The sequence below is a fragment of the Capricornis sumatraensis genome, chromosome 5 (genome assembly GCF_032405125.1).
Source record: "Capricornis sumatraensis isolate serow.1 chromosome 5, serow.2, whole genome shotgun sequence".
Lineage (NCBI taxonomy): Eukaryota > Metazoa > Chordata > Mammalia > Artiodactyla > Bovidae > Capricornis > Capricornis sumatraensis.
In genome coordinates this window covers 54,142,545-54,169,641 of record NC_091073.1, presented here as the reverse complement: position 1 = coordinate 54,169,641, position 27,097 = coordinate 54,142,545, and the positions used below count along the sequence as shown (strand labels likewise).

Genomic DNA, 27,097 nt, shown 5'->3' with positions numbered 1-27,097 from the left:
GTGTTTAGAATGTAAGTACAGGCTAGTAAGTGGTTCAGGTTCCAAGAGCAGTTTAAGAGGAAGGGTGCTATTATTTATTGTTTTAATTTATTTTATTGAAGTATAGTTGATTTACCATGCCACGTTAATTTCTGCTTTACAGCAAAGTGATTCAGTTATACGTACATAGACTTTTTTTTCTTATTCCTTTCCATTATGGTTTATCTGGGATAGTGCATATATAGGTGCTGTTATTTAGAGTTGGTTTTGATCAACATGCTGAGACAGATACCTAATACCCCTTTTAGTGCACTTTTAAAGCCATGTAAGGTTACACCCTAAGATTTAGTGTTCAGAAAAATAAATATTTGTACAATAGCATGGCATTTCCAAATTGTAGGTCATGCGTTGGACTGAATTCTCATATATTACCAACTTGTTCCATTCTGCTTTAGATAGGATCAACTGTGGTCTTAACATTTTTTTAGATACTTGAGAGATTTAGCTGAAACTGCTACCTTTAAGAGAAATTTCACAGAGTTTATTTCTACTTTAGCTTCCCAAATTGCCAAAGCAGGAAAATACATATTTTCACATTTGATAATTAACCCTATACTTATTTACGTATCTGTTTCAATAAGAGGCTTTTAAAATATACAAGTTCAAATGATGTAGAGGGTTTTATATTTTTGGACTGCTTTTTGCCATCTCCTCCTGGTGGCTCAGACAGTCAAGAATCTGCCTGCACTGCCAGAGACCCAAGTTTGATTCCTGGGTTGGGAAGATCTCCTGGAGGAAGAAATGGCAACCCAGTCCAGTATTCTTGCCTGGAGAATTCCATGGACAGAAGAGCCTAGTGGGCTATAGTCCATGGGGTCATAAAGAGTTGGATACAACTGAGTGATTAACACTTGATAATTAACTTTCCTTCTCATAAATTACAGTAATTTTTTGTGAACAAGGTAATGTTTTCCTGAATTTGTATTGCAATTTACACCTTACTTGTGGTTTTTTTCCCCTACCTCTGTCAAAATAATATTGAAAAGAATCAATCCATTTAAAACTGAATGGACATCAAGAGGATACCCATGCTGATAAGTGATAACTAAATTCTGAGAAAGGAAATTAATGGTTGCTGCCTGGTTGTTGGTTTTCCTTCTCACTGCATATATACCTAGATCAGTCTTCTGCTTACTCTAAATTAGACCTCAAGTTGTACATCTTTTAAGTAAACAGGAATGAATGTATACTTTTTGTTTTTATATCCAAACAGTTGCCCCTGATGACCCCAGCAGGAAAATAGATGGCGACACCATTATTTTTTCCAAAGTTCAAGAAAGATCAAGTGCAGTGTATCAGTGCAATGCCTCTAACGAATATGGATATTTACTGGCAAATGCATTTGTGAATGTGCTGGGTAAGCGCTCCCTTTATTAAAGACATGGCAAATTCAATTAATGACCATTGTTGTTTTTCATTCATTCAGCAGAAATACATTAAGCATCTGCTATGCAGTGGCATGGAGAAGGCAATGGCACCCCACTCCAGTACTGTTGCCTGGAAAATCCCGTGGATGAAGGAGCCTGGCAGGCTACGGTTCATGGGGTCACTACAAGTCGGATACCACTGAGCGACTTCACTTTCACTTTTCACTTTCATGCATTGGAGAAGGAAATGGCAGCCCACTCCAGTGCTTTTGCCTGGAGAATCCCAGGGACGAGGGAGCCTGGTGGGCTGCCGTCTATGGGGTCGCACAGAGTCGGACACGACTGAAGCGACCTAGCAGCAGCAGCAGTAGCATGCAGTGGCATAGAACTTGGAACTGGAAAGAATATAGGAAGATAGATAAGATACAATCTGATGGTTACATTGTGTCAAACCTCTCAAAAGGAAAAGAGCATTGGTTTGCTCTTAATAACTGAATGTGACTATTGTACCATCCTTAGAAACTGCTAAGACAAATGAAAATGTCATGATTCTGATTTTTGAAAATCAGTTGTTAATCATAATGTTTAGCACTGATCTAAGTCACAGATGTACATTTATTTATCAATTCATAATAATATGTTTAGAAAACTATGACATAAATGTTCTGAAGTGATTGGTTTTTGTGAACATTATATTTCCCTTATGAAACAAAAATGACCAAAATACCAGATTTGTTAGAAGTAAAATTTAGATGAGAATGCTTTTCATGATACCAAGGAATTATATTTCAACTCTTTAAGTGGAGTAGGCTCCCTTTGAAATAGAATTAAGGTCAGGAAGCCAACCAATATGTGGTATGTTTTCCTTCACGCTTGAAACGAAGGTCAGTAAAATCACATGAAGAGCTGAGCCATCACGATGTTGATGGATGTACAGGACGCGGTTCCGATTCCAGAAAAAAGCATTCTGCTTTTTCTGCCAACTTGTGTGTTCTGATGGGCCATTCAACAAAAAATGTATTTAGCCATTATTCTGTGCCAGATACTGTGCTGATTTATGGAGAGAAGACAGTAAAAAGTCCCATTCTTTGCCTGCAAGGAACTCACAGTGTAGTAGGAGATATAAAGAAATCAGTTATCACAAGCTATGCTTGAGTAAGATGCAAACATGAGGCAGAGGGAGAAAACTTGTGTTTTTCCACCTTGAGTGACCAGTAGGGTCATACCTGCCTGAGAACCTAAGGGGAGAGATACATTGACTGTGCCTTACTATGAACTCTAATGACCTTAAAAAGATGCAGAAATACACAGTGGGCCTAAATGTTTATTTTATCTTAATATTTACTTTACCTTTTCACAACATTTTTAGCTGAGCCACCACGAATCCTTACATCTGCAAACACACTCTATCAGGTCATCGCAAACAGACCTGCCTTACTGGACTGTGCCTTCTTTGGGTCTCCTCTGCCTGTCATCGAGTGGTAAGTAGTGGTCCTGTCTGTGTGGCATATTTACATTTGCTAGAGCTTTCAAATTTCTCAGTATGTAGGGTTTTAGTCAGAGCACAGATAGGAGAAAAAGCAGGGAAGAATCCATCATCGTATTAATTATTAAATGTGTTCACAAATATTTATTAACGACTTGCTCTCTGCTAAATACTGTCACTTGGATAATCTTATTGGCAGTATGCTTTGTCCACCCTAGAAGGATATATAAATGTTTTTGAAAAAAAAATTAAAATTACAGTGCCACGGTATCACCTGGGATGTCATGAGTGATGGCTGGAGAGATAGGTTGAGGGACATTCCTTGATCATAAAATATCATCTGAAGTGAGAGCAGGGTCCATAAGCTTAAAAACAGAATTTGCTATTACCAGTGTTCCCCTCCCACCGAGCATGCTGGCTTGGATCCAGCCAAGCTCCTTCCGTGTCTTTCACTCCCTGCTTAGACCATTCCATTTCACGTATCCCTCCTGGCACTAGTCCTGTTCATCCTCCCAGCTTGCTTTAGCCTGAGCTGAAAGAGACAGTGCCAAGAGAAGCAACCGGTCAGAAAGAATGAGTGAAAGAAAGTTGGAATATTCATTTATGGATCCTCTGTCAGCTGGCAGACACTGTGTGGGGCTTTACATCTTGCTGTGGGATTAAAGCCAGGTATTGGATTAAAACACAAACATGGATGCTTATGCAGAAAATTTCCTAGCAAAGAAGAGTTAATGCTTAGTCTTACACCTCTTTTCATCCATCCTCACTTCTTCTTCTGAACTTTTTATTTTGTGCTGGGGTATGGTCAATTAACAATATTGTAATAGTTTCTGGTGGACAGCAAAGGGACTCAGCCATACATATACGTGTATCCATTCTCCCCCAAGCCCCTCTCCCATCCAGGCTGCCATATAACATTGAGCAGAGTTCCATGTGCTATACAGTAGGTTCTTGTTGGTTATCTATTTTAAATATAGCAGTGTGTGCATGTCCATCCCAAGTGAAAGTCACTCAGTCTTGTCCGACTCTTTGCAGCCCCTGGACCTGTCAGGCTCCTCTGTTCATGGGATTCTCCAGGCAAAAATCCTGGAGTGGGTAGCCATTCCCTCCTCCAGGGGATCTTCCAAATCTAGGGTTGAACCCAGGTCTCCCACATTGCAGGCAGATCCTCCACGGTCTGAGCCCGTAGGGAAGCCCATCCCAAACTCCCTAACTGTCCCTTCCGCCTGCAACCAAAGTTCATTCTCTAAGTCTGTGAGTCTATCCTCACTTCTCTTGATGCTAGCCCAGAAGCTGAATGTAGATGTACTTTACATGTATGCTTGTTTCTTTTTCCTCTCTGAATATTTTTCTATTTATACTCTCAAAAGTACAACCCTTTTAACCTTGGTGTTGAAATCGCAGATGCAGATGGAGTTACAGACACATCACAGTAGGAGGAAAAGGTCAAAAGGAGCAGTCTTCATTTTGTCTGTTTTTTCATTTATTAGAGATAAAATAGATAATAATGTGATTATTAAATTATGAACCTCTCATAATGAAAATTATCACTTCAGTTCAGTTCAGTTCAGTCGCTCAGTCGTGTCCAACTCTCTGCGACCCCATGAATCGCAGCACACCAGGCCTCCCTGTCCATCACCATCTCCTGGAGTTCACTCAGACACATGTCCATCGAGTCCGTGATGCCATCCAGCCATCTCATCCTGGGTCGTCCCCTTCTCCTCCTGCCCCCAACCCCTCCCAGCATCAGAGTCTTTTCCAATGAGTCAACGCTTCACATGAGGTGTCCAAAGTACTGGAGCTTCAGCTTCAGCATCATTCCTTCCAAAGAAATCCCAGGGTTGATCTCCTTCAGAATGGACTGGTTGGATCTCCTTGCAGTCCAAGGGACTCTCAAGAGTCTTCTCCAACACCACAGTTCAAAAGCATCAATTTTTCGGCGCTCAGCCTTCTTCACAGTCCAACTCTCACATCCATACATGACCACAGGAAAAACCATAGCCTTGACTAGACGGACCTTAGTCAGTAAAGTAATGTCTCTGCTTTTGAATATACTATCTAGGTTGGTCATAACTTTTCTTCCAAGGAGTAAGCATCTATTATCACCCTCATTTTTTAAGCACCATTTATCACTGAGTCCTCCAGTTTGTCATACCCTTTTTGCATTGACCCCTACCCCCACCCCAGCCCTGCTTACTGACACGCATGCAGTATGCTTACACAGGTTTGAAGTCTGAGCATCATCTGGTAATGCAGATCATGATGTGTTGACCTTAAACAGGGCATTTTATGTCTGACTTCAAACTATGATGTGTTTTTCTTCTCATTGTGATGGTTTTCATAATGAAGGTTTAAGGACGCTAAAGGGAGTGCTCTTCGTGAAGATATTTATGTTTTACATGAAAATGGAACTTTGGAAATTCCTGTGGCCCAGAAGGACAGTACGGGAACTTATACATGTGTCGCACGGAATAAGTTAGGAATGGCAAAGAATGATGTTCACCTGGAAATCAAAGGTGAGGCAAGGTGGCAAACATTTTTTATACATTGTGTGTCTTTGAGCAGATTCCCCAGGTTTTTAAAAAAATTTATTTAAGTATAATTGATTTAAATGTGCTAATTTCTGCTGTACAGCAAAGTGATTCAGCTATATATATATGTATATATGTGTATATATACATACATTCTTTTTCATATTCTTTTCCATTGTGGTTTATCACAGCATACTGGATATAATTCCCTGTGCTACACAGTAGAACCTTGTTGTTTATCCATCCTATATGTAATATTTTGCATCTGCTAATCCCAAACTTCCAATCCATTCCTCCCCTACCGTCCCCTGCCTTGGCAACCACAAGTCTGTTCTCTGTATTTTGAGTTTGTTAAATTCTGCAACTTTGGCAATGAATAACTGTAACTTTCCATTTCAGATCCAACAAGGATCATTAAACAGCCTGAATATGCAGTTGTGCAAAGAGGGAGCACTGTGTCCTTTGAATGCAAAGTGAAACATGATCACACCTTAATCCCCACTGTCACGTGGCTGAAAGACCACGGGGAGCTGCCCAATGATGGAAGGTATTTGAAGACAATGCCTTTCCTTTTTCATCCTTCTCTCTTTAAGCTCCTCTTGAACTAGAGGTTTATTTTATAGTGACGTTTTTGAAGATTTGTTGACGTGGACCATTTTTAAAGCCTTTATTGAATTTGTTACAATATCATTTCTATTCCATGTTTTTTGCTTGAGGCATGTGGGATCTTAGCTCTCCGACCAGGGGTTGAACCCTCACCCCCCTGCCATGAAAGGCAAAGTCTTAACCAGTGGACTGCCAGGGAAGTCCCTGTATAGTGACTTAATGATTATGCTTTTAAAATTTCTGCTCTGTCCTCAAAGTAGATATACATTTCCTTTCCTTGCTGTACATTGTTCAGACCTAGAAAGGTATCAAGTTATGGAAATAAGACCCTGAGAATGTTTGTCTATTTTTGTGTGTTGGTGTACTATGTAATTCAGGATGCAAAAATTCCTTTCAGATCTTGGATAATGTCCGTTGTTTTCTGCCATGTACAGTGCAGTCTCAGCAGATGTTTTCATTCCCTTTTACAAATAAGCAGAAATGTGATCTCTTTAATCATCAGCGTGCCTGAATCCTCATCAGTATTTTACAGGACTCTAGTTTTTATTTGGATGGGGAGTTTTCTTTTCATTTTACCTAAAGCCAATAGAAGGAGGAGGAGAAAAATAAAACGAGTAAAGAATTTGAAAGAGCCTGAGCATGCTGCATTCCTCTAGCTTGGAATGAAGGAAAGGTCATGCCCATTTTCAGGTGGGTTTGATGAAGTACACAGTTGAATGGGAGAATTTTAGCAGATACAGGGGGGCTACAGTCATCACCCCAGTGGGAAGGAATGCTATCTGCTGGTAGAAATGGTTTCTGTGGCTTTTTTTCAACTGTGCCTTAATGGTGCCCTCTTGCCTGTAAATGTTCCTTAAAAGAACTATGTGGCCTTTTCTGTGCCCAGGGTTTCCATCTAGTTCTGTGCTTCAACTGATCAGTTTTATCTCTGGGATCTGAACTGATAAAGATGAGAAGGAAGTATGAAGAAATGACCATTGGACTAAATTAGCTAAAGGTTTAGCTTGGAAATCCCCTCTGAAGACAGTTAATGATTTACGTGGCTTCATTAAAACCATGCATGAATCCTATTTGCATAGATTTTTGACCTGCTAGGTAAACTGTCATGCTTACAAGAAACTTCTAGAAAACTCTTCTTAATGACTGGTGATCTAAATCTTCCTGTTTCTAGTGATAAACCTGATTGGTATTGTTTGCATTTATTTTCTTCTATTCCAAATCATTTCTCCTATTGTAAATTATGCACATGGAAAAATGATACAAAGTTTCTGCAGTAAGTGATGAATTCTTTAGACATAAAAAAGAATGAAATAATGCCATTTGCAGCAACATGGATGGATCTAGACATGATCATACTAAGTGAAGTAAGTCAAAGAAAAATACCATATGATATCACTTATATATGGAATCTAGAAAAATGATACAAATGAACTGATTTATAAAACAGAAATAGAGTCACAGACTTAGAAAACAAACTTACAGTTACCAAAGGTGAAAGGGATGGGGGTAGAGTAAATTGGGAATTTGGGATTAACAGATGCACACTACTATATGTAAAATAGGTGAACAATAGGAACCTACTGTATAGTACAGGGAATTATATTTAGCATCTTGTAATAACCTATAACAGAAAAGAATCTGAAAAAGAGAATATGTGTATGTATGTACATGTATACTCATTATTTATATTCTTATTCATTTATATATATTTGAGTAAGTGAATGAAGTAGCTCAGTCATGTCCAACTCTTTGCAACCCCATGGACTGTAGCCTACAAGGCTCCTCTGTCCATGGAATTTTTTCGCAGAAGCCGTAGGAAAGCCCTCTAGTCAGGATAACTGGAACTGCCCCCACCTCAGCCCCTGGTCTTGAGGAAGTGCCTAAAACTCCAGAGGCATGGTTAAAAACCACTGGACCAGAGGACTTGTCATCATTTCAAAACAAGCTTCTCATTCATCCAAAATATTTTCCAACTATAATCATTATCAAAGTGACATGTATTGTACAGGATTTTAGCTCTGATGTGCTACTAATCTTCATCATCTTTCCTTCTATCAAATTCACCGTTGCTTTCATGCCAGTAAAATGGTTATGGGGTGTGGTTGGGTGTCCATTTCAGCCGCTCTGAACGTGTGATAATTGCAGGTTCACTGTTGACAAGGACTATTTGGTGGTCGCTGATGTCAACGATGATGATGGTGGGACCTACACATGTGTGGCCAACACAACTCTGGACAACGTTTCGGCCAGTGCTGTGCTTAGTGTTGTCGGTAAGAACTAAAACACGTATAGTATAACTGGCTGCCCTGTTTTAGATTGAAAGGAAAAATTGTCAATTGTAACTATTTTCTTGTTACAGTTTTACCATTTCATAGGTGAGTTAAATATCCACATCTTTTTTGAAAGATTCCTTTGAGGAAATAATTCCAGCATAAATGTACCCTGTAGCAACACTGGAATTAAAATGGTGGTTATGCATATTAATGATATTTTTATAAGACAGAGCAGTTAATCTACTTTTATTCAAAATTGAAGAGGTTTTACCCCCAAATTGTTACTGTATGTTTATCAATGCCATGCCTTGCAGCTAAACATAAGGCTCAGTTTTATAATCTTAACCATGCTCTGTCTTTGTCTTTTTGTGCTATCTTATATCTTTCCATTACTAATTTTGATTAAAATCGTTTATATTACTGTCCTTTCTAGCTCCTACTCCAACTCCAGCTCCCATTTACGGTAAACTAATATGAGTCCTTTTTCTCTGTTTTCTTTTGAACAATTTCACACATGCAGAAAAATTCCTTTACTTTCTTAACTCTATCACGTCATTGTGTTTCTTTAAGGAAAGCGGCTCTGTCAGATGTTCAGCTGTGTTGTCCATTTACTGCTGTGAATCATTTTTCATTATAACCCTGGAACTTCTCACTGCATATATTACCACTCAATTCCAAGCATTTCATGTGTTATTACAAAGTCGTTGAATTTAATGAAAGTCCCTCTTTGATATCATTTCTTTGTAAAGTAGCATAGTGCTTTTCAGAAGCTATTGTCCACATTTTGCAGACAGGAAAAGCAATTTCATATATCATTCCACAAATTAGATCTTCAATCTATTAAAAGTTGTTTTGGAAAGATAAATGTTGTTTGGGGGTTCCCTTTTCAAGAAATTTACATAGGAAAACGATGGATGTCTAGAACAACATTTGACCTTTGTGTCAGAAAAAACCACCGATTCACTGTGTTCACAGAAGATAAATCACTAAAGATAGACAAAAAAGAGGACGCTTTCATATCATGTTGATTTTTCTGAGTTGGAAAAATAAATCAGAATTTTTTTCCTGAAATCATTTTGACTAAAGAACCCTCATCTTCTTTCAGTGTTAAATACAGAAATTAATTTTGTGGCAAAAAATCAGCTGGATTTTACAGATACCATGAATTATACTATAGAATAGCTGTCCTTTATAGACGTTTACTGCTTCTTTACTAGTATCAAAGAAGTGCTTACATTTTTATATGGCTTCTGGTTTGTCCAAGAGCCAGAGGTACTGCCAAGAGCAAGGTCAGGAAAAGACCCAAGGGGAACATTAACTCTCTGGATTTCAAATGCACCATTAGAAGAGGCAGACATGCTTCTGGGACACCTTCATCCCAACAGGTGTCTATACCCTGGTGTCCTCTGAGAATAAACACACCTCCCCATATGCCTGATGAGTACTGAGCATCCACATAAGGTATGCATGCTAAGGGCTAGCTGCATAGCATCAATTTTATAATTCCCTTAAAGATATGAATATTCTTCAAGTGCCCCCAAATCTGTAGTTTAGCATGTTTCAGAAAGAATATTTGCAGCTTCTTTCAACAGTACATGCATTTACCTGTATTTTGTTTTTCAGTGTTTGCCATTCTCTGTTTCCCGTTTGTTAGAAATTCAGCTTCCATATTATCGTTTCTGTTTGTGCTCGTCTGTGTTTATGAAAAGACACACACTGAGAGTGCTGGAGAACCATACTTGTCCATCCCACTGGCTTTGGTGACAAGGGAGTTAGTTTCATTTGAAAAAGATACAAGCAGAGCTCATTGAGGGGTTCTCCTGGGTGTGTGTGTGTGTTCCCAGCAGCCTCAGCTGTTTTCATTTCCTTTCGGTTGCATGCTCGTTGGCCATTGCGTGCTCTGTGTCTTTAAGAGTCCCCTCTGTGAACAGTAGCACAAGTAATGGAGAACCTCAAGGTCACATGGCTAACTATGATGTATGTGTTTGATCTACAGATGTCCCAAATCCTCCCTTTGATTTAGAATTGACAGATCAACTCGACAGGAGTGTTCAGCTGTCATGGACCCCAGGCGATGACAACAATAGTCCTATTACAAGTATGTGATGTCATTTGCTTTTTCACTGATAAACTTTATGATTATTTTCAAAGCATTCTGTCACATGCAATTGAAATTTCCCACAGAGATATTTCCTGGCATCCTCTGCTTCATTTCTCATGGAAACAAAACATTTATTTATGGCTCACCTCTCCTCAGAGCTGGAGTCATTCTTGGTTGTAGTTTCTGGTTTGGGACACTGATGGATAAAGATGTTAATTAAGTGAATAGACTGTCCTTTTGTGTTAAAGATCCATAAGAATCACCCTCAATTTCTACCAAAGTAGAAAGATATTTTGCCCATTCATATGGGAGAAAATAACAGAAAGACCAGTCTAAATCTTAGAACATTGAGACTTGGTAAGTAAAGTGACTTTTCAAACCCTCAACTGGTAACAGAACTCAGTGTAGACATCTGAGGTGTCTTTCTTTCCATTAGCCCTTGCTATAAAGTGACACATTCACCAGTGTTAACTCCTCAAACTCCTCACTTTGATGACATCAACCTAGAGAGGTTATTTGGGAAAGAGCCCCTGGAAGATAAAAGGAAGAGAAAGCAGCAGTAGGCAGGAAAGAGCTTCAGATTGTAACACAGGTCTGATGTCTGTGAAAGGAGAGAGGAAGGAGGAGTGTGTGGGAGAACTCTCAGACTCCAGTACAGATCGTCTCAGCCAGATCAGCAAGGACCCCAGGGGGAAGTTCCGCAGAGGGTGGGGTTGAGTCTAGGGCCCTTGCTGTGCTCAGTCACTGGACTGGCTCAGGTAGAGAGTGGCCTCACGGGAACGCCACAGCTGATCCTTGGGAAAGGGGCACAGACAGAGCCTGCTGTTGACATTCCTGGTAGTGGGTTCTCTCTCGAAAAGAGATCTGAGTAATGCATGTATATGTATGTGTACATATGCATGTATACATATATACATTTATATATAGACACTATACAGTAATAATTTTTTTTTCTTATTTGTGTCCTCAACTAAAACATACAGTCCATATGGGCAGAGATTTTTGACTAACTTGTTTCAGAAGAATTCCTGGTATATAACAGGTACTCAATAGGTATTTGTTGAATGAATGAAGAGTAGAAATGCCTTGAAATCTGATGGGGTCATTTTAACCTGGGTAAAAAAAAGTCTCTAAGCATCCTCACCAGCCAAGTCTGGCTAATATACTGGATGAACAGGAAGATTTGGCATGAATGAAATGAGTGTTCTGATCAAGGACTGAAAATCCACTGAGAAAGGACCTACACTAAAGAACAGAAGACGGAGGAGAGGTTTTTGCTTAATTTCATTGGAACTATTCTGCTTTACAGCAGGTATAATAAATCAACATGCACATCATTTCAGAATCATCTTAGTCACTGGAAAGCAATTTAGTCTTCATGCAGCATAAACATATTACAGACTTGTGTCTACTCTCTTAAGTATCCGTTTGATTTTAAAACTTCTAAGCTTGTCCATAGTCTAATTTTACTAAGCTCTTCCAGTATCCTTATAGCATGGTCCCTCACCCGATTTCATTCTCTAGACTGATGTCATCAAGGTGAGGCGATAACACTGGTGAATGTGTCACTTTAGAGCAAGGGCTAATGGAAAGAAAGACACCTCAGATGTCTGCACTGAGCTCTGTTACTGGTTGTGGGTTTGAAAAGTCACTTTACTTACCTAACCCTGTGAAAGGAGAGAGAAAGGAGTCTGTGGGAGAACTCTCAGACTCCAGTACAGATTGTCTCAGCCAGGTCAGCAAGGACCCCAGGGGGAAGTTCCGCAGAGGGTGGGGCACTACCCACGCTAACCCTAACCCTCCATATACATGTATATATTGACACTGCACACATTTAGTTCTGTCTCTGCATCTGCTTTCTAGAGGAGTCAAATATAAGCATATATATACACACAGCTGTGTGTGTGTCCATGTTTAGGCCACACAAAGAACAAAGTAGGAGAAGGAGATTAAAGAATACAGGGGTAAAGGATATAATTACAAGCAAGGTGGTTAGGAAAAGCTACATTAATAAGGTAGCATTTCTCTGGAAAACAGTATGGATTTTCCTTAAAAAAAAAAAAAAACTGAAAATAGAGTTGCCATGTGATCCAGCAATCCCATCCCTGTGTACATATCCAGGAAAAATGAAAGCCCTAATTCAAAAAGACACATGTACCCCAGTATTCATTGCAGCACTGTTTACAATAATCTGCCAAGACATAGAAGTAACTTAAGTGTCCATCAACACGTGAATGAGTGAAGAAAATGGAATACTACTCAGCCATCCAAAATGAAGTAATGCCATTTGCAGCAACATGGATGGGCCTAGAAATTATCATACTAAGTGAAGTAAGACAGAGAAGACAAATCTTACATGATATCACTTATATATGGATCTAAAAAACAATGCAAATGAACATATCTACAAAACAGAAGCAGACTCATAGACATAGAAAACAAATGTATGATTACCAAAGGGAAAGGCAGAAGGAAGAAATTAGGAATTTGGGATTAACAGGTTTACACTACTATATATGAAATAGATAAACATGGATTTACTGTTTAGCACAGGGAACTATATTCAATATATTGTAATAAACTGTAATGGAAAAGAATGAGAAATGATTATAGCTACATTCATCTATATATGTATTACCAAATCACTTTGCTATATATCTGAAACTAGCACAATATTGTAAATCAACTATGCTTCAATTACAAAATAATCAATTTAAAAAAAAAGAAGGTAATGTTTGTATATGTCAATTAAGACATGAAGAGGGAGGTACTGAACATGCTATGTAGTTATCTGAAGGAAGAGTTTCCCAGGGAGAGCAAGAGAAAGAGCAAAGACCCTGAGATAGGAGCGTGTCTGCTCAGAAGCCACTGTAGCTGGAGTGAAATGAACAAGAGGAAGTGAAGTAGGAGAGAAGGTCAAAGAGGCAGGGAGTTGGTGGGTGGAGTGGGATGTGCATGTGTAGGGCTGTGTAGTCCATTGTAGGGGTTGGGAAGGAATTGGAGGGACTTAAATAGAGGAATGGATCACGCTGGGATTCCCCAATGGCTCAGCAGCAAAGAATCCCCTGCAATGCAGGAGAAACAGGATCAAGCTCTGGGTTGGGAAGATCCCCTGGAGAAGGAAATGGCAATCCACTCCACTTGCCTGGGAAATCCCATGGACAGAGGAGCCTGGCAGGCTACAGACCATGGGGTTGCAAAAGAGTCGGACATGACTTTGTGACTAATCAACAGTGGATCACACTGGCTATTCTACTGAAAATACTCTATAGAGAAACAAGAGGATAGCAGGGTGGCGAGACCAGGCAGGACCATGGTTCTCAAATCATACACTGAAATACCATGCAGAACCTCAGCAAACTCACAGGCGTGCCTCCAGATGTTAAATTTGTGATTTTTAAATTTTGGGTTTTTTTTAATACAGTGACATCTGTCAGACACCCCATGAAATACTAGCTGGAGGTAGTTCACAGCTTCAATATTAATAGTGCTATGTCACATTGTGACAATGTCATATCTCTGCAAAGCCTTTGCTGTGATAAAAAGCAAGTACTGTGTGAAAATCAATGTGAAACAGGAAAGGAGGAAGGTGGTATCTAATTTGTTGACAAGGTTAGAGAAGTTATATGGTTTCCTGTTCATTTTAAGTTAAGACATAAACACTTATTAGTTTATATGGACCTAACTCCTTACTACTTGGAAATGTTAGGTATTTCTTTTGACCTAAAGGAGCCATGAAAAAAAGTACTGGGACACTAAGCCTACTATAACCTAGAAGTTTGGGAACTTGTGAGTTAGGAGGTTATGCAGTAATTCACACAAGAAATCTTCAAGTCTTATATTAGCTCATGGAGATGGAGAAGCTGAGAAATGGTAGGCTGAAATTTTGCATATATTTTAAAAATACAGCCAACAGGACTGTTGAGCATTTGAGAGAAAGAGAGGAGTCCAAAAGGACTTCAAAAGATTCTGACCTGAGTTGTCACTACCAGTTCGGCTGAAGATTGGGATCAGTCTTGGTTACATCTAATTTGAGATGCCGTACTGAGCAAACAAGTGGAATTCTTGAGTAGGTGATTAAGTATCCAAGACTGCAGTTCAGGGGAGAGATAGAGGCTAAAGATATAAATGTGAAGGTCATCGGTTTATGAAACTGGTGATCACTAGCAAATTAATGTAGATTAGAAGGAGAATTCTAAGTGATGAGCTTATGAGCAGTGCAACACATATTTCTAGTTCATTTTTGTATCTATAATTCGTATCATGGTACATGGCAAGTAGTAGATAATTAACAAATATCTAAATACCCTTTTTTCCATTTATTTTTTAATTGAAGTATACTTGATTTGCAATGTTGTTAGTTTCATGTGTACAGCAGAATGATTCACTTATACCTATTTTTTCACATTCTAGGTTATTATAAAATATTGAGTATAGTTTCCTGTGCTGTACCATATGTCTTTGTTGGTTATCTCTTTCATATAGAGAGTACTGTGTTTATGTCGGTCCCAAACTCCTCATTTATCCCTCCCCCTACATTTCCCCTTTGATAACCATAAGTTTGTTTCCCATGTCTATAGGTCTATTTCTGTTTTGTATATAAGTTCATTCGCATCATTTCTTTTGGATTAAGCAATATTGTAGATTTGTATATTAGCAATATTGTAGATTAAGCAATATTGTATATTTGTCTTTCTCTGCCTGGGTTACTTCACTTAATATCGTAATGTCTGGGTCCATCCATGTTGCTGCATGTGGCATTATGTCATTCTTTTAATGGCTGAGTAATATCCCATTGCATTTATGTACTGTATCTTCTTCATGCGTTCATCTGTCAATGGACAGCTAGACTGCGTCTATATCTTGGCTGTTGCAAATAGTACTGCTTGAACTATTGTAAAGAGTGCTGCATTGTAGTGCATTCATCTTTTCGAACAAATACCTGTTTTTACAAGGATAAAATACACATGCCACAAAATTTTAATAGAGACAAGAGAGAAGGTATCCATTAAAAAGTAAGTCTTCCTCCCACCCCTGATTCTCAGTTCCTCCAGTGACACCAGCATTACAGTCTATGTCCTCTGAGAAGTAACACATGTACATTTAAGCACATGTGTATGTGTGTATGTCATAGTAAATCGTTCTACGTTTACGCAACTGTAGTATCCAGCACACACTGGATTCTGTTCTAAACCCTTCTTGGTTTCACTTAATACATTTTAGAAATCATTCTGTTTTAGTACATGTGGAGCAGCCCTATTCATTTTTTACAGCTGCAGAATATTCCATTGTGTGGATGCATCATAATTTATTTAATCAGTGTTCTACTAATGAACATTTAGTTTGTTTGCAATTAGGTTGTTTCACTTGCAAACAATGCTGCCATGTGGATTCCTTTTCATGTATTTTTGAACGTATGCATAAGCACATTTATTCAAAATAAATTGCTGGAAGCACAGTTTCTCAATCAAAGGATATCTGAGTTAAATATTGTTAGATCTTCTAATTTGTGCTCCATTGAAGTTGTACCAATTCATGCTTCCCGCAAAGTATAAGAATGCCCATTTCCCTATGTCCAACTCCACAAAATATGTTAAATGCTTGATTGTTGCCAATCTATGTAGTGGGAAATGGTATCTTCTTGTATTTAATTTAACTTCTCCTTTTGTGGAAAACAAAAATCAGTCATTTTTTCATTGTTTAAACTTTCCTAGAAATATGTGGGTCACTTCTAAATAATTTTAACTCAACATGCTAAAGAAAGAATACCAAACATTATTGGATCTGCTTAAATGTTGAGGACAATAATAGGACTCTGAAGTCAAAATATCCCAGTGATTTTTTCTTGAAAGTGAGATAACTCGTGTTTGGCTGCTCTTGTTAGATTATCTTGTTCATTATCCTAGTAACCTACCGTTGGGTGAATGAGTTCATGTCTTGGGTTTGTTGCATGTATGTGGTATGGCCAGAATTCATCATTGAGTATGAAGATGCAATGCATGAGCCAGGGCTGTGGCACCACCAAGCTGAAGTTCCTGGAACACAGACCACAGCCCAGCTGAAGCTGTCGCCCTATGTCAACTATTCCTTCCGAGTGATGGCGGAAAACAACCTGGGGAGGAGTCTGCCCAGCGAGGCATCTGAGCAGTATTTGACTAAAGCTGCAGGTAAAGCAGGACCTCTGTGATATGAAATAAAATAGAAAAGTTTTCCACTGTTTGCAAAAGATCAAAGCTTACGAATGTATGGCTGCTTGACTTCTAGAACCTGATAAAAATCCCACAGCGGTGGAAGGGCTGGGATCAGAGCCAGATAATTTGGTGATTACATGGAAGGTGAGCTATGTCTGAAATCTTCAATTTTCCTCAGTATATTTAGAGTGGAAAGAAAAGTTGTGGTTTGTTTTTTTTCTTTTTTTTTTTACTTTTCCTCTTTAGGGAAGGTATTTTATTTATATATAAGAAGGTTAACAGCATATATCTAAATTAAAATTTAATAGGCCTTTAGTATAAACAGAAGTGCCTGTTATTCAGTGTTTTTTAAATGCTATCATAGGCACATTGTAAATCACAAGTTAATACCTAGTGAAGGGAAAAGTTGTTTTTTAATTTATTTTTTAATTGGAGGAAATTTTCTTTACAATGTTGTGTTGGTTTTTGTCATATAACAACTCAAATCAGCCATAATTATACATATATCCCCTGTCTCATGATCCTCCTTCCCCTCCCCATCCCAGAAAGTTTTTTAAAAATAATATCCGTATTAAAAATCCCCTTTCATCCATTTTGGGGACTCTTTATTTATTTATAGTGTAGTAGTTAAAAGCTTGATCCTTGGAGCCAAAATGAATGGATGCTAATCCCAGCTTTGCCACTTACTGTGTAACACTTAACATCTCCATCATGTGTCTATGTGATGCGAATAGCAAAGAACCAACCTCGTAAGATTAAAGGAATTAATGCATAGCAAGCATGTAGGATGGTGCCTAACACATATACATGCTCAATAAATGCTGACTAGAATTACCGTCATCATAAAGAACCATCTAGAAGACACGTACCAGTAGTCAACTTCTACTATTTCCTTTTTGGCCTATGTGTATTTTCTGGACTTGAAAAATTAATATATATTTACTTGTGGTTTTTTAAAACTTACTTTAGGTAGGCCCATACAGGACCATACTTAGATGCATACACTTCTGTATATACTTATATACATGCATGGAGAAACAAGACCGAATAAGCCAGTATCATTTTTTTTTTTAAAAAAAGTAGTTCACAAGTTTCAGTCTCCAAGTAAAATAGGGACTGATGTACTGTCACACAAGCAGAAATACAAAAAGGAAATTACATAACTGAAAAGTTTTATGTCACCCACCCATAACTGTGAAGCCAGAATTTGAGAGGCTTGGGTGGTTTTTACTACTTCAAGATAGAAATTAACTACCTTTGAAGGGTTGATCCCAAACAAGCTATGAATCTCATCCATGTGAAAAAAAGACAGAAAGTTTCCTGGAGAAAATTGTTCATAGCTTATATTTTACTGTCTCAGTGCTCACTGTCCTTAAGTCTGGGAATTGAACTTGCCATTCCAGTATAAGATGGTGCAGTCAGTCTGTTTTATAAGCTCTGATTATCTGGCTTTTCTTGTAGCCCTTGAATGGTTTTGAATCTAATGGGCCAGGCCTTCAGTACAAAGTTAGCTGGCGCCAGAAGGATGGCGATGATGAATGGACGTCTGTGGTTGTGGCAAATGTATCCAAATACATTGTCTCGGGCACCCCAACCTTTGTTCCATACCTGATCAAAGTTCAGGCCCTGAACGATGCAGGGTTTGCCCCAGAGCCAGCTGCGGTCATGGGCCATTCTGGAGAAGACCGTAAGTGTCTGATGCTATTTTGTGTATATTTTCCCCCAGCAAAACAGATTACCAAGGTGCAAGTCAAGGCCATGTCCAGAGGTACTTAGATTGGGAAGGAGAGAGGCAGCAGTTATTTTGCTCAACATTTCTGCATTTAAACAGCCTACTTATGTAGAAAATCAGTTCAGAATGTTGAACGTTATTACTTTTTTAAAAGATATGTTATTCTCACAAAGTCAAATGAACAGATATCAAAAATGAAAAATTACTCTCCTGCTTGATAATTCGTAGAACAGGGTTGGGGCATGTGTCAAGTCAAAATTATGAGACAGTGACATTTTTGCATGAAATTCAAAATGACATTGATACTTCTTACCCCCCTTTCTCATCTTGCCCAGTTCCAATGGTGGCTCCTGGGAATGTGCATGTCAACGTGGTAAACAGCACCTTAGCTGAGGTGCACTGGGACCCTGTACCTCTGAAAAGTATCCGAGGACACCTGCAGGGCTATCGGGCAAGTGAAAGACACTTTTCTTGTTCTTTTCTTAGAACCTGCCCATCTAAGTGAAAGGCATGCCAGATTCACTTTTCTTGGCTGGAGGAAGCCTTGAGAGTTCATCTGGCCAGCCACCTCTGCAGCATCCCAGCTAGAGTCAGATCAAAATCTCACTGTTCACAAAGTGAGAGAAAAGTACTTTCTCATTTATCCCACATGTAATCTAACAGTCTGCCAACTCAACAGTTAATGAATGCATTAAATGGGAAAAACTATTGTTCAGAAAGCTACCTAGTGTAATGAAATGCTTTAGGTCAGAAAGTGTAATGAAATGCACCTAGCTTTAAAGCAATAGTGACATGTGTTGAACAAACAAAATTATCCTGAGAACAATGTAGACTTTTGTTGTTAATAATTTAGATTGTAGGTCAAGATCATGTAGTCCCAACTAGGTCATTCTTATAAACATCAGTTTTCTTTGTTCTTGGGAAGGGTAGAAAGACCGATTCATGTTTTTAATTGACAGATGGTCAAAGAACTTTCCTAGCAACCAAGAAGTCACTGCTTTGATTTGCTAAACCCTGACATCTAGAGGCCAGTTTTTGCACTGCATCACATTCAATTTGGCCAGATTCTGTAGATATGTTGATTTCTTTTGAAAGTGCTTTTAAACTCCTAAGAGAATTTAAGAGGACTTAATAAATAGCAATTCTGCCTTTTTATCCAAAGTTAATCGATACTTTATCTCCTCAAAATCTGTGTCTGCAATTTAATGCCAAAAAATAAGTACCTTTAATTAAGCAGTGCAGTTTGGTTTCGTAAGATAGCCGTAGACTTCGTACAGGGTCTTCTTGCCTCTTGATAACCCAGGGGCTCATCTGTACTATAGGAATAGTCATAATAAAAGTTGTAAAACCTTTGCTGTGGGTTTTAGGATTAAACTAAATGATATACTGTGCTTGAAGTCGTATTAAGTCTGGAAAAGTTTGTAAATATTGGGCAGTAATCTTTAATTTTTTTCACGGGGTTGTAAAAGAGTCAGACACAACTTAGCAACTAAACAACAACAATGATTTTTACTTTTAGAATATTTTATATAAGTAAAGGACACTTAAATCCTTCTCTGTGGGTCTCATGCTGTTTCATTTCTTTAGTTTATTTCACTTAGACTCCTCTAACAAAATAGTATAGTCCAGCTTCATCAAATATTCTTAATTTAATTTCTCTCACTACCTGTGGGGTCCTACTCGCTTGCCTCAAAATCAACATCTGTCCATTGTTCCACTAGTCTAAAATGTACCCAGGAACTTTCTGGGGGAAAACACAAAGCTTTAATTTTGTGATCATGAAGATTCCGTTGATTCCCTTGTCCATCCCTGACTTTTCTTCTTCCTGTTTCAGATTTACTACTGGAAGACACAGAGTTCATTGACAAGAAACAGACGCCATATTGAAAAGAAGATCCTTACTTTCCAGGGCAGCAAGACTCACGGCATGTTGCCTGGGCTGGAGCCCTTTAGCCACTACACACTGAATGTCCGTGTGGTCAATGGGAAAGGGGAAGGCCCAGCCAGCCCTGACAAGGTCTTCAATACTCCAGAAGGAGGTAGGGTGGATGTATTTCTGAGATCCTAGGAGAATATGGCACATCTTGAGAGGCTTTGGGTAAAAGAAGGGCCCCAAAGTAAGGTATATTCTGGAAGCCAAACGTGATTTGTCTCATAGATGAACACAGCACACACACAGCTGGCAAAGTTGGCAAAGTGTCAGCTCATCTATGGCCTGAGGCTGTGGATAAGGCTTCACAGGCTTCCCCCAAACCACCTTTCTCTCAACTTAACACTTTTCTCCACACTTAGTCATACTGTCTTAGCATAATACCCTGCAAGTCCATCCATTTTGCTGCAAATGGCAAAATTCCATTCTTTTTATGGCTGAGTAGTATTCCATTGTATATATGTACCACAGCTTCTTTATCCACTTGTCTGTTGATGGACACTTATGCAAGGTTCTACAAGGCATTGTAATGAGATGGGAGTTGGGACACTCAGGTGAGTCTGAGAGGCTGCTGGGCAGCTGCCAACACCATGAGCCCTACAACCAGAAGTCAGGACAGGGTTTGTCTGTAAACTGCTTTTATCCATATCTGGGTATATGTTTGAAAAAAAATACTAATTAAAAAAAATACATGCACCCCAATATTCACAGCAGCATTATTTACGATTGCTAAGATATGAAAGCATCTCATTACAATGAGATGTACAATGCTCCCATCTTATTACAATGCCTTGTAGAACCTTACTAATTTGATGCTGACCCGGATCATTAACTTTCTGACCTAAAGCAAGTTATGTAACTTCTTTAAACCTCAATTACCTTAGCGAAAAAGCATGAGAGCTAAATGTGATTGCCTGAGAAAAGCATCTAGAAAGGAAAAGAATCCTCTAGGTTGTAGTTTACTTTTTTCTCAGTATAGCTTCAGAGTTCATGCCAACACAGCATGTGGGATCTTAATTCCCCAACCAAAGGTGAACCTGTGCTCCCTGCATTGGAAGCATGGAATCTTAACCACTGGACCACCAGGAAAGTCCCCAAAGGTTGAAGGTCTTCACAGAATGTGTTGGGAAGAGGCACTCCAAGTGCAGGCCATGGCAGGGGGGGCGGGGAGGGGAGAACCAAACACACTGATGTAGGAGGTGGGGCTGGAGGAGTCTGGGCACAGTCACCTGGGAGCCTGGTGAAGTATAGTTGCAATACAAATATTATGTAAGTTATAAATATACAGTATAGCAATTCACAATTTTAAAGGTAATACTCCATTTATAGTTATAAAATATTGGCTATATTCCCCATATTGTAAATATATTCATGCATCTTATTTTTATACCTAATAATTTCTTACTCCCCTACCTCTGTATTCCTCCTCCCCCTGCCACTCCAACCTGATAACCACTAGTCTGCTCTCTATATATGTGAGTCTGCTTCTTTTTTATTAAATTCACTAGTTTGTTGTATTTTTTAGATTCCACATATAAGTGGTTTCATATAGTATTTGTCTTTCTCTGTCTGACTTACTTCGTTTAGCATATAACCTCCAAGTTCCTCCCTGTTGCTGCAAATGGCATTATTTCATTCTTTTTATAGCTGAGTAGTATTACCTTGTATATATGCACCATATCTTCTTTATCCATTGATCTCTTGATAGACACTTAGGTTGCTTCCATATCTTAGCAATTGTAAATAATGCTGCTGTGGACATTGTGATGCATGTATCTTTTATCATTAGTATTTTTTTTTCAAGCATATACCCATACACGGATAAAAGCAGTTTATAGACAAACCCTGTCCTGACTTCCGGTTGCAGGGCTCCTGGTGTTGGCAGCTGCCCAGCAGCCACTGAGAGTCACCTGTGTCCTAACCCCCATCTCATTACAATGCCTTGTCCTCAACCTCATTGCTCTTTGGAGGTCAGGGCTCCTTCCACTAGAGGCTTTCACTGGTGAGACCTTACACTGGTTCTTTAGATAGCTTAGGGGATGGTGCCCTAGAAAAGAGGGCCAGGAGATTAAAGGACAGACAAGAGAGGAAGTAGTATGTCCAAGACACAAAGGTAGGAAGCAGCATGGCTCCTTCAGGGAACTGTAAGTTAGGCCGCCAAGAATGGCAAGAAAAGAGAGGAATTGAGTTTGGGAGGACCAATATGATGGCTGATCTTAAATGCTATGGATATTAACCCTCAAACCAGGAGCTCTTAACCTGGAACTGTAGTCTCTTAAGGGGTTGATGGATGGGCTTAAGGAGCTCCATGAACCCCCTAGTGTTATATACAAGGGATATAAATTTTTCAGGGAAGAGTTTATGGGTGTCAGATTCTCAAAGGGGTGATGTGAGGAAACCTGGAAATATATGCCAGGACTCTTCTAGGCTCAGTCAAAGGCCACTGAGGGCCTGAAGGGGACAGCAGCTGAGAGGCGAGGAGGGAAGGGATATAGTTGAGGTTACCACGGTGGATGTGGCAGAATTTCATGTTCCGGAGATGGTAAAAATGAGGCAGAGGGAGAAATTCCAGTTGACTGCCTGGTTTCTGGCCGTAATGACAGGAGGGTCTAGGGAGCGTGGAAGGTTGCGTAGAGAAGGTAACGATCATGGAGGAGGACTGCCATCATCCCTCATCCTCATGAGGAAGGGGATAAAGGCAGACCAGGCATGTTTCCTCTGGTAATCTGCCAGCCTCTGCCACAGAGATCCTGACTCCCTGCAGGCCTTCCCCAGAGCCAGGGGTTTGCCAGCAACCGGGCTGTTGTCCATCACCAAGAGATGCTGGGCATCTGTCAGCTCTTGGGATAAGAGCTCCTCTGCACCTGGACAGCCTGGCTCAGGCCCAGAGCCTAGCACGCAGCGTGTTCTGACTGTTTGCAGACTCCTGGTTTGTTGGGGAAAACAGTCCTTCATGGCCCAGAATGTAACTGCTTCTACTTGCAGGTCTGGTTAGATTACTAGTTCTGCTCAGTTACTAGTTTGCTTTTATTAAGATCCCATTCAAGAAACTAACATGTACTGTTTCTTTAAAAGAACAACAATATTAGTTTGAATGTTAGTTTGGGTCTGTATCAAGGCAAAGTCCTTAAGTATTTGGAGAGAATGGTTTTAATGACTTTAGATGGAAATGGTGAGGCAGAACAGGTTTCTATTAACATATTTTCAGCTGAATCATGAATAAGAATGAGTTATAAAAATTTTGATGTGTGGTGTAGATCTGATGAAATATGTCACTTTAATGCAGTTTGAAACATTCAAAAACCTTTGTGTTGACTATACTTCTCATTTAAAGTCCCCAGTGCTCCGTCCTCTTTGAAGATTGTTAATCCAACACTAGATTCTCTCACTTTGGAATGGGAGCCACCAAGCCACCCGAATGGCATTTTGACAGAGTATACCTTAAAATATCAGCCAAGTAAGTTATGGGGAGAAAGAAACTGGGGAATATGGCTTAAGAAGGAAAATATCTTAACGGTTATCTTAAAATACAAATGAGTTGTTTCCTTACAACTGTAGAATATATGGGTATATATATATATATATATATACTTTCAACTGTTAATCTAGAAGGAACTTCAAATCATACTTTTTAAAGAAAAATGACATATATGCTTCTGAATATAAATGATCTGTAGAATAATACAGACCTTGAGCATGGGGTTTAGGTGGGTACTATTGTTACATATATGGGCATTATGTAGAAGCACAAAATGGGAAGAAAAGGGGTACATTTGGCACAAGGCCCCTGAAGACAAGTTTAGGGGTTATTTAAGAACACATGACTGCATCTGAAAAAACAGAGATAAAAAATGCTATTGAGATTCAGCTATAAAATTCTCCCAGCTTAGAAGCCAGTGGAGACTTTATTTCCCCTTGTTGCACCATGTTATAGGAATTTTTTTAATGGTTAATCCCATAGTTTATTTTTTATATTTGAAAGGCTTGCAAAAGCAAAATTAAATATCTGTGTATATATATTAAATATCTGTCTATGTCTATGTCTATGTATGTAAAATTCTCCCAGCTTAGAAGCCAATGGAGACTATATTTCCCCTTGTTGCACCATATTATAGAAATTTTTAAATGGTTAATCCCTTAGTTTATTTTTTATATGTAAAAGGCTTGCAAAAGCAAAATTAAATACCTGTCTATGTATATACATGTATACTTACATAGATGCATTTGTATTATAATTATAGGGTGAATCTTGAGATCATTCTCTTTTTTGTAATCTTTATTGGAGTATGTTGATTTATAGTGTTGTGTTAATTTTAGGTGTACAGCTAAGAATGATTCAGTTATATATATATACATATACACACATATATATATATATACACACATATATCCACTCATTTTTTAGATTCTTTTCCCACATAGGCCAGTATAAGGGTATTGAGAAGAGTTCCCTGTGCTATACAGCAGGTCCTTGTTAGTTATCTATTTTAAATATAGTAGTTTGTGTATGTCAATCCCAATCTCCCAGGTAAGGTTATCAATTATGTTGGACAAAGAGTGAGTAAGGTTACACAAATCAGTGTAATCCGCGTTTAACATTTTGGGTTGATGCGTTTATTTATGATAATGTTCCTACAGCAGTGAATGGGGAATGACTTTGTTTTTTTTAACGGGGGAAACCCTGGTTTCGAACATTCTGTGAGTTTCGTGTGTACAATCCTGTTTTGATTTCTGTGTACACTACAGCTTCTGTATATACTCTTCTGTATACACCACTAGAAGTTCGGCTTCTATCCGTCACCACACAGTGAACTCTCTTACCCATTTCTCCTTCTCCTGACACACCTTCCCTTCTGGTAACCATTGCTTTGTTCTCTGTCAATGTGTTTGGTTTGTTCATTTACTTTATTACTTTATTTTGTTTATGTTCTTGTTGACAGTTAATAGCACACATGAATTAGGCCCTCTGGTAGATCTGAAAATTCCTGCCAACAAGACCCGCTGGATTTTAAAAAATTTAAATATCAGCACTCGGTATAAGTTTTATTTCTATGCGCAAACAGCAGCAGGATCAGGAAGTCAAATAACAGAAGAAGCAATAACAACTGTGGATGAAGGTAAGCTGGGTATGTATAAAATCCATGTAATTAGAAGTAGCATGAGACAAAAATCACATTTTTCTTTCCTTCTTACCGTGGAAGTATCCATGTTACCAACTAATAGTAACTTCTCTTTCTAAAATATATATAAAAAATTACTTAATTCATACTGGAATAATGATTTGCTGTTTGTTTTTTAAGTCCCTTTTAAACATGTATTAAAATATTGAGGTGAGAGTAGGAAATTACAGCATTTTGCCACACTTGAATTCACAGTTCAAGACGATGTTTTTTTCCAGTCTACAACCTTGCATACAAATATACACACACATATACATATATATGTGTGTAACACACATTCATGCACACACAGACATGCAGACCTATATACAAATAAATACACGTGATTCTGGTTGTGGTCTAGATTCATCAGAAAAAATTTGCTAGTCTACGTACTGATTTAGGTTTTCTGGCAAGGAAATCAAAACAGTTATTAAATAATGCATTTACTTTTATGTTTGAGCATGGGACTTCATAGTTTGCTATGCCATCTGGTACAGAGAAAGCAAAAGGAAGGAACTCTTCCTTTCATACTTTTAAAAATGATTTTGAAAAACTTTAGATTTAGTGAAAATGATAAAAAAAAAAAAGTAAAAGATTTTGCATGCCTCTAAATTATAGAACTGCTTAAGGGTTATTTATTTGATTATCTTCCATCATTAGAAATTGAAATTTGGTTTGAAATCTCCTAAGCATCTTACATATTAGGCAAGAATGAATAAAGCTCTTTAAGTAATGTGGGGATTTGATTCCTGGTAAGTTTGGGAACACCAGCATGCCTTGGTGGTACACTGATGTGGTACACTCTGCTCTTGCATGCTTTAGCGTTTTAAGAGGTGTTTTTATGGAGCTTTACATGCTAACTATAGAGTGTCCTGTTTCTGTTTCCCTTCATGAAAGCTGGTATTCTCCCACCTGATGTAGGTGCAGGCAAAGGTAAAATAATTCATCTGCATGACTTTCTACATGTGTGAAATTTGCCATGTTAACCATGGGGAAGTGCAGCATGGGTTAAAAGTGAAAATAAAATAAGCTCTGAAACACCAACAGAAAGATAAGATCCTGCAAGATCTTGACTCTTAAAATTCATGTCTACCCATTTTTTTACAAAGAGAAAGCCACACGTTGAATTCACCTTTTCTCAAGACTTATCCCAGGTCCAAATCATATTCTTGGCTTTCAATGCTAAGGATTGTGGCTGGATCAGACATGACCCAAACTGTGGCTTTGTCACAGTCCCTCATGACGACCATGCTGTCTGTGAAGGGCTCAGAAATACTAGCCCTGCGATGAAAACAGCCAGTAAGAAATCAGACCAACTGAGCTTCCCGTTCTAATCCGATTTAGCCGTCCTCCTAACCTCAGTGTACATGTTGCTGGCATCACACTGCACTATCCACTTGGAATTTTGACTTCGCTGTACACTCCAACTGGCCCAGGACTGAAAGTCTCCCCAGCAGGGTCCCCTCTGAGCAAGTTTAGGCAGCCCACATGCTCTACTCAGCTGTTACTGCATTTCTGTCTTCACCAAACTACTCAAGTCTCTCTTCTCTGGGGAAGCACCAGCGATCACAGGGAATTGCTTTTGTTCTCCTTTATTGCTCACACATCTCTGGGCGAGGAAGATTGGCTGGGAGAATGGTGCTTGAATGAGTTGCAGTATTTCTTCCACCCAGAGATTC

At 38.8% G+C, this 27,097-nt stretch overlaps 1 protein-coding gene across 31 annotated transcripts in view; it reads left to right on the top strand.

The window, feature by feature from the left end:
* The window catches only part of NRCAM (neuronal cell adhesion molecule), an 85,349-nt gene that overhangs the window by 34,592 nt on the left and 23,660 nt on the right, over window positions 1-27,097 (top strand). For 7 of the 31 annotated variants that reach the window (XM_068973293.1, XM_068973279.1, XM_068973281.1 and 4 more), the window contains 15 exons: window positions 1,253-1,396; window positions 2,776-2,887; window positions 5,242-5,408; window positions 5,823-5,970; window positions 8,175-8,299; window positions 8,736-8,765; window positions 10,299-10,400; window positions 16,373-16,570; window positions 16,668-16,738; window positions 18,056-18,281; window positions 18,662-18,777; window positions 20,161-20,365; window positions 23,591-23,713; window positions 25,197-25,373; window positions 26,316-26,351. In XM_068973293.1, the coding sequence (XP_068829394.1) occupies window positions 1,253-1,396; window positions 2,776-2,887; window positions 5,242-5,408; window positions 5,823-5,970; window positions 8,175-8,299; window positions 8,736-8,765; window positions 10,299-10,400; window positions 16,373-16,570; window positions 16,668-16,738; window positions 18,056-18,281; window positions 18,662-18,777; window positions 20,161-20,365; window positions 23,591-23,713; window positions 25,197-25,373; window positions 26,316-26,351 (1,980 nt within the window). Of the gene's footprint in view, window positions 1-1,252; window positions 1,397-2,775; window positions 2,888-5,241; window positions 5,409-5,822; window positions 5,971-8,174; window positions 8,300-8,735; window positions 8,766-10,298; window positions 10,401-16,372; window positions 16,571-16,667; window positions 16,739-18,055; window positions 18,282-18,661; window positions 18,778-20,160; window positions 20,366-23,590; window positions 23,714-25,196; window positions 25,383-26,315; window positions 26,352-27,097 lie in introns of all 31 variants that reach the window. The other 24 variants (XM_068973290.1, XM_068973275.1, XM_068973284.1 and 21 more) reach the window with 8 other exon arrangements.